We start from the raw sequence: 13,814 nt of genomic DNA on the forward strand, positions 1-13,814 counted from the left end.
ATATCTGTTCTCCATGTTTTAGTTTTGGGGCTTGTAAAACGCTAACAGCATTGCCACTGCATATAGAAAATATGCTAAAGACACCAAAGGCCTACAATGCAGATCCGAGTGCTGAGTCTGAATATGCAACATCAGGACACCACTGCAACCATTGATCATGATGTTTGCAACATCGGCCATCTGGGTAAAGCTAAAAAACTGACCGTCACTCCTGAAAAATGTAGAGGACTCACACCCATTTCAGGAACACTGCCTTAGCATGAACAGGTCTGTGAAGTCTCTTCAAGCCGGCATGGATAAACGAATGCATGTCTAGCTATGAGGTCATAAGAGATAAATAAAGCAATGGAATCACACCTGTTGTATGCACCCAGAAACATAAATCACTACTACACACAGCATTACATAACCAATGTAATATTGTAAGTGGAAACATGAACAGTAAATTCATGACAGTAGATAACCGTAGACAAAATCCGACTACACACTGAGTTCTGATCACGTCACGTGACACTACGATTATTCCGTGATCACTTGCTCTGGTCTGCAGTCTGTCAGTTGTGGCAGGCAGAAACAAATGATTGTCTACACACGGATAGGCAACAACCCGCTCCCTACCCTAAAACAGAGATAGTTGTCCTGCCCCAGCGGCAAGTACAGAACACCGCTAAAGGAACAGTGACACGGAAACTCAAGACGCATACTGGAATCGGATCTGGGCTCGGTAGTACACATATTTAGGCTGTCAGTCTATGTTTGTTACACTAACCGCCCACCGCCTCTTAAGATCAGCCAATCATAAATTAGTGTTAGAGCACCGGGTCCTGGAACAGCCAATCACTGTCCTTCGTTGTGCAGCAGCACCGAGCGTCCCACAGATTCCCTCAGTGACGGGCCAATCTGGAGGCTCTTCCGCCCCTGTGCACACCGTGGTTAGCCAATCAGTGCGCGGGTCACGGTGACTCTGTGTGAGATTTTATCTCAGGTCTCCGCTGCTGCTGTGCTGCTCTCCGCTGTTCCGTCATGTCGGTGGCTCCGTGCTCAGCCGCCGCCGCCGCCCCCTCCGGACCGGTGCCCGGGATGTCCATGTTCCGATGGCTGGAGGTGCTGGAGAAGGAGTTTGATAAGGCGTTCGTAGACGTGGATCTACTACTGGGCGAGATAGACCCTGACCAGGCCGACATCACCTATGAGGGCCGGCAGAAGATGACGAGTCTGAGCTCCTGCTTCGCTCAGTTGTGTCACAAGGCGCAGACGGTCAGCCAGATCAACCACAAGTTGGAGGTGAGCACAGGGGCTGCCTCTAACGCAGGCATTCCCAACCACGGTCCTCAAGGCACACCAACAGTGCTGGTTTTAGTGATATCCAGGCTTCAGCACAGGTGGTTTAATCAGAATCACTCAGGTACTAATTAAGTCATCTGTGCTTAAGCCTGGATATCACTAAAACCTGCACTGTTGGTGTGCCTTGAGGACCGTGGCTGGGAAAGCCTGCTCTAATGTCACTAGGCACAACATGACATCATAAGCTTATTCCGAGCTGTCTGCATACTGCTGTATCTCACTCACTGCAGGGTTGTCATGAAGCATGTCTCTCCCACACGTCAGAATCATGTCAGTAAGCTGCAGTATGTATGCCTAGCCAAAGAATCATAAATTGTTATGAAACAACTTAGTATGGCTGACTACTGTATATGACTTAATTGTGAAGAGTTTTACTTAAAGCAGTGCACCGTGTCATCGCATAGAGGACCGATGTTGAGCGTCTGCGCAGGCACGGTTCTGTGCAGATGCAGGGTGCGTGAACCCATGGTGAAATTTTGGTTTGCCGGGTGTGTATGCACCCTACACAGCGGGTGGGAGGTGCAGGACAACTTCATTAGCATATGGGAACGCCCAGCATTTCATGGGCGTTCCCATGAGAACGATGGGCGTTCTCAGGCTAATGAGGCTGTGATGGACATGTTGGGGGTGGGCAGCTAATATCATTAGATGTCAGCTGCCCGCTCTGTACTCGTACAGGACCCCCTGCAGTTCAGAGTCACTATATAGGTGTCTCTCTGAACTGCGAACGCTGGAGAAATCATTTGATGGTAGGTGACCATCGAATGATTTCTCACCGCCTGCAAATAGATGATTATGTAAATCATCCATTATCAGCTGTGCTGGGGTCCTGCGAGGGGAGGGGGTGGGGGTGGCCTGCGTCTGATGGACTTGCAAGGCTGCAAAATATGCAGCCTTGCAAGTCAATCAGAATAAGGTCCTAGGAATGGAAATCTGGTTATGCCACTACTGCAACATCCTTCTCTCTGGGCTACCTCTTGCCCGCCTCACCCCTCTCCAATCCATTCTTAACGCTGCTGCTAGGCTCATCTTCCTCTACCTCCGCCCCCCCCCCTGTCTATCTCTTCACTGGCTCCCCATTCCTTTCCGGGTTCTCTTTAAACTCCTCACCACCACCTACAAGGCTCCCTCCTCCACCGCTTCTTACCTCTCTTCACTGATCTCTATCCACCCTCCCTCCCGTTCTCTTCGCCGCCGACTGACCTCTCACCTAATCACGTTCGTCCACCCACCTCCTTTTAGTCTGTTAACTCTTATGAGTAGGGTCCTGCCCCGTTCTTCCCTTCCTCTACTTCATCTTCAGTCTCCGACAATTTCCACACCTACTTCTGAACTGATGCTGATTTTAGTTCTACCAGCCATACCCCTATTTATGCTGTTTTTATCAACACACCCTGTACGGTTTTTTGTTTGCTATGTACGGCGCTGCGGACACTTTGTGGCGCCTTATAAATAAACGTACTACTACTACTACTACTACTACAAGGGTTGAGACTAGTTCCCCTTCACCGTAAGGACCTGGGGAGGAGATGGGGCAGGGAGAGGAGGAGCAAGTTCAGAAGAAGGGACCCAAATGGACCCTCGCATAGCTCGCTTCGCTCGCAATGCTTCGGGCACGGTGGCTCGCTTCGCTCGCCACAGCTTTAATAACCTCCTCCACGCCCTAGTGGATGGTAGGGCATGAAATACCGCCTGTCGGCACATGTCGGCTCAAAAAAAAGTTGTCTTGTTCTGACCTTGCTCCTCCTCTCCCGCCCCCTCTCCCGCCCCCTCTCCTCCCCAGGTCCTTACGGCGAAGGGGAACTAGCTGCTACCCTACTACAAGGCACTGATTAGACCTCTTCTGGATTTGAAGTGCAATTCTGGGCCCCACACTGCAAAAAAGCACATGGAAGGACTTGAAAAAGTTCAGAGAAGGGCAAGCAAGTTAATAAAAGGGATGGAGTCTTTAAGCTACAAGAATAGATTAGCCCAATTAGGGATGTTTACACGGGAGAAGATAAGTTTAAGAGGAGACCTGCTTAACATGTACAAATAGATTAGAGGGCAATATTCTGAACTATCGGGCAACCTCTTTGTTTTTAGGAGACTTGGACACGTGTGTCTTCGTTCAGACTAGAGGAGAAAAGATTCCATACCGTTAAAAGAAAGCGCTTTTTTACGGTCCGGGCAGTAAGGGTATGGAACTCTCTTGGTGGGTGTAAACACCTACAGATTCATCTGGTGGGAACACAATTCTGTCAATGTGTGGGAGCATATGTGACTCAACCATTTGCTCCCAAATGCTGGAAAACAAACAAGTAATTCAGATACATTTGCTAAAGTTGTTTGATTTATCAAATTAAACCGAACAATCATTTTTTTATCCATTTTCCAGTGTTTGGGAGCAATTGATCTCTTCTAATGTTATCTCATACATTTCCATATTTTTTGTTCCCACCAGATAGGTTGGACAGAAATCTTTGTGTGTATACCCGCCCTTTAGAATTATGTAAGACCGTTCATTTGCTGTGCCTCTCTCTGCTGGTGCAGGGTAAATTGTGCGATGTTTTGAATATTCCCATAGTGTTCCAATGGCACTTATCTAGCTCAGAATTGAAGGTCCACCATTGTTTCTTGTTCAGTTATTACTGAGGGGAGCCTAGATAATGGTACTTTTATAATAATTGTCTCACGGTTTCTCCATTTCTGTGACTCATACAGCCTATGGGGTTGTGGTTGCATGAACAATTTATCAGCTGATATCACCAATCTTGTGGTTTCTTACTGCTCTCCCCATACCAAGCCCATTGGTCATGTTAAAATGGTGAATGAGAAACTTTTCTGTTCAATTAAACAGAAGATGAGATCCCTGGGGGGGAAAAGTAGTTACAGAATTTGCAGTTCCCAAGGAGAAGAAGCTTTTCATGTAGAATACAGTTGTGTTTGTGCTGCTGGACTGGCATTTAATGCATTTTTAGAAGCTGCTTTAAGCTCTTTAATACTAGCAAATTATGGAAAACCCTTGCACACATAACAGTTCATGTTTTCCTTACAATTGTAAGTAAAGGCGGTACTTGTGTAATATCTGGGTGGCCGATTTTTTTCATTGTATTACATCGCATGCAATATAGTGGCATACAATTCATGTGATGCGATTTTTCATTGTAAAGACCTGATTTTTATTTGTACTGTATAGTCACCCATGGGTGATTTCATACCCCCACTATCCAACTACCCATGGAGTTGATTTTATATAGTGTGGCGAGCGGACGCAGAATACATGTAAAGTAATCCGCGTCCCCTCACGGGGCTCGCTGCGCTCGCCACGCTTCAGGTTCGGTGGCTCGCTGCGCTCGCCACACTATATAAAATCAACTCCATGCGTAGTTGGATAGTAGGGGTATGAAATCACCCATGGGTGACTATACAATTAAAAATCGGGTCTTTACAATGAAAAATCGCATCGCATGCCATAAGTAGTGGCATGCGATGAAAAAATCGGGTGCCCAGATAATACATAAGTACCGTAAAGGCCCCCATACACTAGGGCAGGGGTCCTCAAACTATTTTGCTCTGGGACCCCATCAGACAATAAAAATAATGACAGGACCCCAGCAAGTTACTCCAGGAGGTCATCACATCAGATGTGTAGCTAGCACACAGCACATACATGGCAGCATTGTGGAGGCACAAAATGATGGGAAGAGCCTGAAATAACAGACAATCCAACAGACTTTTCAGACTCCTTGAATCCCTGACTGAGGTAAGAAAAGTTATCAGCCTGATGGTCAGGAACATGGAGTCGTGACCCCATGCTGAGAAGGTCGGGACCCACTTTGGGGTCAGGACCCACAGTTTGAGAACCGCTGCACTAGGGCAATTTATCTGGCACTTGAAATTGCATGATATTTCTCTTGAACTTTCACATCAGATATATTGCATGCAATTTATCAACCCATGTCTGAAGGTCTGTACTACAGGGTGCTGGGGTCTGGCCTAATTAGTACTGCTGAATTTGGCTGGTAATTCAGCAAAAAAATACAACTGGGAAATACTAATTTTCCAGGTGTATTTGGCTGAAGCCTGCACGGATCAGTCAGATCCATGCAGGTTTCTCTGTGTAATAAAAATAGAAAAATAAATCATTTAAAAAAAATGGTATTTTTAGGGCTTGCGAGTCCGATGCGCGCATCCGTGTCAGTGCAGCCAGATAGAGAGGGCAGGCAACACTATATAGTGTAAATTGTGCCCCTCTGGTATGCCGCGAGATGCGAGTCCCGATGCGATCTGATCGCGTCGGGACTCGCATCTCACAGCAGGATCTGCCGTGTGTACACACCATACCATTTATTTATTTTTGATGTGCACAAACGGCAACAATGTTTTTGGCCTATGCTTATGAGACTTTTCAACAAATTCAGGCCTGTTGATATGTTATTCTTATAGAATAAAATGTGTTACTTATTTAGATTTTACATCTACAAAGAGCTAATAGTGAGAGCCATGGCTATTTGACAACTTGGATCTTGTATACCTGCTAACATTTCAAATGCCAAAAGAGGAACATAGATAGGACTGTTTCTAAACTCGGCTAGGTAATAAATATGTAGCTGACCAATTCTACAGTAAAAAAAATTGATTGTCCAGTGTTCTACAACTATCAAAAATAGTTTTGGCATGCTAAAGAGTTGATAGGGAGAAGTTAAAAAGGTTGCTGTACCCAGCTAGAACACAACCACCGTTCAACAAAATGTAACACCCCTCCTCCCTATATCTGATTCTTCATATTGAGAGCTGTTATGTAAGTTTTTTTTTTTTTTATAAACATTTCTTTTACTGTGCTCCAGTAATGAAACCTATTTGACCTTAGCATATAATTAAAACATACCTGCAAATGTTCGATATACCATAGGTTGGCATTGCCAGAAAGTGGATACAAGCTTAAGGTCGACATGGACATGCGACACCCACAAGGTGGATATGAGTTTTTCATGTTTTTGGTGTCTATGTCGACATGGACACCATGTAAGTGTACCGTGCTCACCATGCTTCTGACACGGTGCCTAATTGCACTTGCCACACTATTATATTCTCTGTGCAAACTTGGATATTAAAGTATAATCCAAGTCAGTCTACACCAAAAAGAAAATGGGAAAACCTTTTGTCTACCATGTTGACTTTCTGTCAATGGTGATCTATAGTATGTTGGCCATTTCCTGGTGTCAACCTAGTCACTGTCAACTATTAGTGTTTGACCTAATGACTGTCGACCTGGACATTGTCGAACCCAGGGGCCTGTTCTGGATCTCTCAGTTGCCTTTGTGCATTTAATTAGATGTTACTGTACTTCATCCCTCATGGTGTGTACACAGACAATAAAATAAATGATATGCACAATAATGACAATCGCTAATGATATTTTTGTGCATATTGTCTCTAGTGTAGACACTAGATCAGGCATGTCGAACCTGCGGCCCTCCAGATGTTGTGAAACTACACATCCCAGCATGCCTTGCAATAGTTTTAGCATTCTCTAATAGTAATACTATTGTAAGGCATGCTGGGATGTATAGTTTCACAACAGCTGGAGGGCCGCAGGTTGGACATGCCTGCACTAGATTGTTCACGATGCACGCTCCTATGGGTCGTTGTCTGTACATGCAGCTAAATCCTGACTATATTGATAGACAGCATACTGTGGGGGGAGACTGGAACAGACATTGAAACTGGTCAAGAGGGAACATTAAGCTATAGACACAGGAGGTGAGATCCCTGTACTTAATGTGTATTTTTTCCTGGGCTGTGTCTGACCTCCAGGTAGGCTCCAGCATCAATCACAGCAGGTCTGTTGGGCATCTAGCATCTCACAGTGCTAGCTACTTTTGCTGCTAGCATTGGCTAGACCATTAATTGATAAATGACTAATTACACACACTGCAGCAGTGTGAGGAGTTATTCATGTTACCCTCTGGCCATTGCTAGCAGCTTGCGATGTGCTGTCCGAGCACAGTGATTTATCAATTAACTCTGCCGTCGGGTGGGCACCTTGGCTGTGTGAGTTCTGGTGCAGAAATACTGTCTGTTACCCCGTGATCTGGTCCTGATTGGTGGCAAGTAAGGATCGGAGATCCATCTGGGAAATTAAACCTATTCAAAATTAACTGATTTGACAGTTTTTTGGTTGTGATCAGGGAATCTCAAAGTTGATCCTGATTTCCCCAAACTGGGCATTGAGTCAGGGATTTACACCAATATATTTGGGATGTATCTGAGTCATAAATAAATAAATCAATCCAGTCAGCATCCTTTGCAAAAGCAGGATTTGTAAGGGGGGGTGTCTGTCTGTCTGTGTCTGTCTGTGTCTGTCTGTGTCTGTCTGTGTCTGTCTGTCTGTCTGTGGCTGTGGCTGGCTGTCTGTGTCTGGCTGGCTGTGGCTGTGGCTGGCTGTGGCTGTGGCTGGCTGTGGCTGTGGCTGGCTGTGGCTGTGGCTGTCTGTGTCTGGCTGTCTGTGTCTGGCTGTCTGTGTCTGGCTGTCTGTGTCTGGCTGTCTGTGTCTGGCTGTCTGTGTCTGGCTGTCTGTGTCTGGCTGTCTGTGTCTGGCTGTCTGTGTCTGGCTGTCTGTGTCTGGCTGTCTGTGTCTGGCTGTGGCTGTGTGTGGGTGTCTGTGGCTGTCTGGTTGTCTCTGTCTGTCTGGTTGTCTCTGTCTGTCTGTGTCTCTGTCTGTCTGTGTCTCTGTCTGTCTGTGTCTCTGTCTGTCTGTGTCTCTGTCTGTCTGTGTCTCTGTCTGTCTGTGTCTCTGTCTGTCTGTGTCTCTGTCTGTCTGTGTCTCTGTCTGTCTGTGTCTCTGTCTGTGTCTCTGTCTGTCTGTGTCTCTGTTTGTCTGTCTGCCTGCCTGCACTTCTGTCCATAAATTAAGCCACTGCAATGTTTCAGTGCTATTCACACGGCACTCCAGTAGTGCACAAAAGTTTCATAGGCTCATGTGAAGTGTAACCTTATCGCATACTCAATGCGCCATTTCTGGACCATGCATGACCCTTCGTTTGGTACTGGGCTAATTATAATAAAGCTTGCATACATTTTGTTTTTGTCTTAGCTGCTTGTCCCATCATCAGGACATTGAGGAGAGTCGCAGCCTGTCTGATGTAAGCAACTTATTAAAGATACTAATAGCCCCATTAAAAAGGCTCTGCCCTTATATTTCTATGAGCTACTGCAGTGGTTCGCAAACTTGTTTGGATCTCTTCGCCCTAGAGCAACAGTATTTTTTCATGGCATCCCCAGGCCGAATGTTTATTATTGAGAAATTCAGATTTAAAAAAAAAATTAGATTGTGTTATGTCATCCTTATGGTCCGTTATATAAGGGAAAATGGGGCAGATTTATTAAGCTCGGTAAAGTGATAAAGTGTCTGGTTTTTATCACTGGCCAATCAGTTCCTAACTGAAGTTACAGGCTTGGTTTGAAAAATGATAGTTAGGAGCTTATTGGCCAGTGATAAAAACCAGACATGTTATCACTTCACCGAGCTTAAAAAATGTACCCCAATATTTGCTACGGTTTGTCCACATATGTTAAGAATAGCAGCCACAAGCACTGGTTTCACCTATTTATATTGATCATAATAATTGGTCCTGTGCCACAGCACACAATTTAGGAACCACTGGGCAACCGGTAAATGGCCGCACAGTATAGATTGACTTTCTGATGTAGTGTTCATTCTAGCACACTGCATCTTTCAAAACCCGTGCAGTAACTCTTCCCTGCCTGGGGTGTCTCTGTTGTGGTGCTTCTAGCACAGTCTGCATATTCATGCTGAAATACAGACCACATTGTGCTAGAAGAGCGACACTATAATGTTGTCTGATTACTATTCAATACATGTTTTAAATGTAAATAGGGACAGACTGTAATAATAGGACACTGTGTATATGTAATATGAGCTAATTCTGTAAATGTAACAATTGATAGCCAGTGCATTGAAATCCCTGATAAAAATATACAAAAAATAAATACCCCCACCCCAAACAGGCAGCCCCGCACATTTTCTTACATGGGTGGGTGGAAGCGGCAGAGCAGCGGTGTGGCCAGCGGGCCGTGTAACTTGACCTCTGACCATGTCAAGCTGCACAGAGCCACACAGCTGGAGACGGGAGCAGCTGTCTGTCCGACATTAGACTACTAATCCCAGGATTAGCCACCCTGACTCTAGAGTGAAGGTCAAAACACCCCTATGGCTTAAGGCTATTCTAAAAGTATAAGAAAGGGCTACCTGATTGTAATGTTACTCTATTAAGAGGCGAGGCTCTGCCAAGAGTTCCTTGTGGAACACATACGATTGGTGTTCTTTGGACCTGACTCCTTATTCTGACCTCTACTTAAATGCTAAAAGTGCATTCACATTATGTGATATTTTAAACAATATCACTTATTTTACCCTTCCGATCGATATTGTTTAAAATATTGCCAAGTGTGTACCCTACAAACAATGAACAATGCCCTCTCATGGGTAATTTATGACCCCATGTCATCTAGACATGCAGTAAAATATTTACTACAGTATATTGTTAACAATATCAACAGGGCTGCAAATACTGTAGTGTGTACCCAGCTTTAAACATCACTGCGGTTAGAACTTATGTGGCTCATCAGCAGTCTCTATAGCTTCATTTGTTGGATTCTAGTATTGCCCAGTGTGCCATTCTGTGTTTAACGTTCTATTGCAGGGGTGGGGAACCTTTTTTGTGCCAAGGGCGGTTTGTATGGGGGAAAAATCCTTTGGGCCATATGTAAAAATTTCTCTTACAAATTCCACTGCTGCAGCCGCCCCATGCTCCGGTGGCTGCCGCTGAATAGGACTGACTGTCTCCAGCTGCTGTTGATTAAGAGGAATCTCCCGAGAACTACTGACCTCTCACGAGAATTTCCCTGTACCTGACGGCAAAGCCGCCGGGCGGGTGGGTGGGCCACTCAGACCAGCTATGGGGGCCGCATACGGCCAGCAGGCCTGAGGTTCTCCACCCCTGTTCTACAGAGTAAACCCTCTTTCAGTTTTTGTCTATTACTGTGTCTGAGTGATTTACAAACTCTATCCTTACAATGTTCTGTGCAAAGTTGGAATAAATACTTAGCTCTCATTTTTAAGTTCATAAACCCCTCTCCCATCAACACAATTCTTTGACATACCTGCTCTGCATCATTTTAACCCATTATTGAGTTTTTGAGAGAAATTCATTTGAAAACTGACTTTTTTAATCAAATTATGCTATGTAAATGCTTTCAAGTGCTTGAATTTTGGAAGGGGTGCCCTGGACGTTCTACTATGTGTCCTGACACTTTTACTTATAAAAAATAAATTTTCACCATTTTAGGGGGGATGTACACAAATTTGCTAGTTTAGAATGGATTGTAAATCAAATTGCGCTGAAGAACAGACACAGGCCCTGGGGGTGGAGCCTAATCTAAGGAAGCATGTTCACATTTCCTTACAAAACAAAAAAAAATTAAAATGCCATGGGCTCTACTGTATAAGATATAGTATGGATAAATACTAAACCTTTATCTAGCCACTGACGATGGTTGTGACCTTTAGTATACGAATGATGCTCTTTAATCATTCTCTGTGATTCTGGAAGGCAATACAATCTTTGTGTCTGTCTAGATTTATGGTTGACATTCCTAGCACCTACAGTAACTGCTCTAATTACAGGTATACTGTATGTAGATACGCATTGAAAAAGGGAGGGGAATGGGAGGAGACCAGTGCACAGGTATGAAAAAATAATTAGTAAATATATGCGTTTGGTATGAAAAATCCACAATTACATTTTATTAGGATGAGAAAAGTCTCATATTTGGTAGATGGTGTAGAGATGTACCCTTGGGAGTAAAATGTGTAGAGTGCTTTTCCTTTTATTAATCTCTTTCTCCAGGAATAGAATGCACTTGCTGATTTTAAGCTGGCTGCATACATTACTGCATGTAATCAATCTATTGCAAAGCTGTACTAGTGTAATATTTTAAACTATTCTGCATTGAGTATTTTTGTGAACGTATTTTGTGTGTGAAATCCTAATTTTAGTTTATTGACAGTGATCTGAAGTTCCTGAAATGTGTGCTTACATGTTCATGGTTTGTGTAGCAGGGAAAACTTGTTTATTACTATGTTGTTTGGCGAGCATTTCCTTCTGATTAGCTAGTTATTCCTTTGTGCATTCTCAACAGCCAGAACTATGGCCTTGCTAGACAGGTTTTTCAGTAAGGTTAATGTTTTGCAGTAAGTTTGTTTAGAATTACAGGTCTTCTGATGCTTTTCCTTGTTAAACCACAGGTCCTTGTTAAAATACGTGTACAGTATAAAGAATGTGCTTGTAGATGGATATTATCTTCCAAAGGCATTTGGGCCTTCTTCCAGAGGTTCCAACCTGGTAGCACTGTGGGATGTTAATCCATTATAGCCTTTGCATTCAGCTAATCTTTAGTTAATTACTTGGAAGCTCATCTTCCTTATGGCTATTGCCTCAATTCATCTAGTTTCAGAGTAAAGGGCTTTGTCTTACAAGCTGACTTTTCTCTGCTTCTATAAAGATAGGAACCATACAGAGAACGGCTCTGTTCTGGCTGGACGTTGTTTCCGCTTTCCACTTAACCAGGATATTGTTTTTCCTGTATTTCCTCCCCAACGGCTTCCAGGGACCTGGATGATCTGGTCTGGCAGCTTAAGCATTTCCTTACCTTGAGGCTGTCAAAGGTTCCATGGCCCAGTGTCTCACCAGACTTGCTAAAAGAGAATATAGGGTCTTTGGATGCTTACTATGGAATCCCTTTCTCTGAAGTAGGCTGTGGGGAATGGTGTTCCTTCTTTGCTGCAGAGTTAGGCGAGGTTTTGGTTTTTGACCATTTTTCTGTACTAATTTGTTTACAATTGTGTTGCAGGGGCGGTTTCTGAGTACCCAGAACCCCCCCCCCCCCCCCCTTCCAGGAAGCTGAGGGTCCCCTCTTTCCATGGGTACAAGAATTTTAAAAATCAGCCCTGGGGAACTGGAGATATCTGACTTCAAAGTAGTGGTCCCCATCCAAGCCTGTTAATTGCTATTCCCAGTCAGATATTTCAGGTTCTGTCTGACTTAGAGTTTTTCTGAGGGTATATTCCAAAATCTAAGGACCCCCCCCCCCTTTATGGACACTAGAAGCTTGTCTCTACTGAACCAGAGATATCAGCCTTCCAGCAGCTGGTTACTGCTCCATCTCCACACACCTGGTATGTAGTTTTATATTCTCATTGGCGGATTGCTCTGCCTCCTGAACTCTGATCCCCTAGTCCCCAGTACCATTTGGTAGATGTGATTCTCTAGTTTTTAATTCCAATAAAAGCTAAGAAATCTAGACTGCACTTATCTCCAGTTCTGAGAACTGGAGATATCTGCAGTCAAGCAAGCTGTCCTCCCACCAGAAAATTATGAATAATAAGCCCACTCCACTATACACCCCTCCTCTGCATATTAAACATCCTCTACCACCCTGGAAGTTATGTATCAGGACCCCTTCATTCAGCCCAATGCCCCCTTTTCCCACCTGATTTCCCATCATTTGTGCATTAAAGGGGTAATTAGTGGAAATTACTGATCCAGGCCCTACTGATACATATATTACCCCCCCCCCCCCCCCCCACCGCTACCACTGGAGGATAGGTAGGGGCCCCAATACATTGCTATGCTCAGGGTGTTTGTGTGTGTGTGTGTATATGTATATATATATGTGTGTGTGTATATGTGTGTGTATATATATATATATATATATATATATATATATATATATATATATATATATATATATATATATATATATATATATATATATATATATATATATATATATATATATATATATATATATATATATATATATATATATACTATACATTTGGTCTATCTATAATACTTTAACTGACCCAGCATATACTGGGTCATCTAAGTGTCCATCTCCGTGCTTTGCTCCGGCCCTCTCTGGAAGCCCCCTTCTAAAAATCCTGCATTTGCACCTGACATGATGCATTTTCTTCAAAAAGACACCGGATTATAACAGAGTTGCACGTGACCTGTCTACTCACTAATGCCAGGTATCCTGTGATCGCTATCTTGAGGCTAGAAGTAGGACATATCTGTATGACTGTGCTAACAAAATATATTATTTCTCTATATCTATCCAGAGTAGGTGCGGCACTCAGACATCAATCAAAGAGAAAATAAGCTAGTAGCGTTTCAGTTTAATAACAACTGTTTTCAGGTCTATAGACTTGAAAACAGTTGTTATTAAACTGAAACGTTGTCTACAGCTACTAGCTTATTTTCTCTTTGATGTCCGAGTGCCGCACCTACTCTGGCTATATAATTCTTTACAAGTGAGGGCACCGGACCAACTTCTATCAATTGTATGGAGTGCGTGATTGAACACCGATATAGATGAATCTTGTCGATTTTTATTATTTA

At 43.7% G+C, this 13,814-nt stretch overlaps 1 protein-coding gene across 4 annotated transcripts in view; it reads left to right on the forward strand.

Annotated features, from left to right (window-relative positions):
* The first annotated feature begins 626 nt into the window (after positions 1-626).
* Positions 627-13,814, forward strand: part of GOPC (golgi associated PDZ and coiled-coil motif containing) — a 28,744-nt gene continuing 15,556 nt past the window's right edge. The window contains exon 1 of one of the 4 annotated variants that reach the window (XM_083176825.1): positions 627-1,284. In XM_083176825.1, the coding sequence (XP_083032951.1) occupies positions 1,024-1,284 (261 nt within the window). In that variant the 5' untranslated portion in view covers positions 627-1,023. The remainder of the gene's footprint in view (positions 1,285-13,814) is intronic. The other 3 variants (XM_083176824.1, XM_083176827.1, XM_083176826.1) reach the window with 3 other exon arrangements.

Source organism: Crinia signifera, chromosome 3, assembly GCF_055691185.1.
Source record: "Crinia signifera chromosome 3, ASM5569118v1, whole genome shotgun sequence".
Lineage (NCBI taxonomy): Eukaryota > Metazoa > Chordata > Amphibia > Anura > Myobatrachidae > Crinia > Crinia signifera.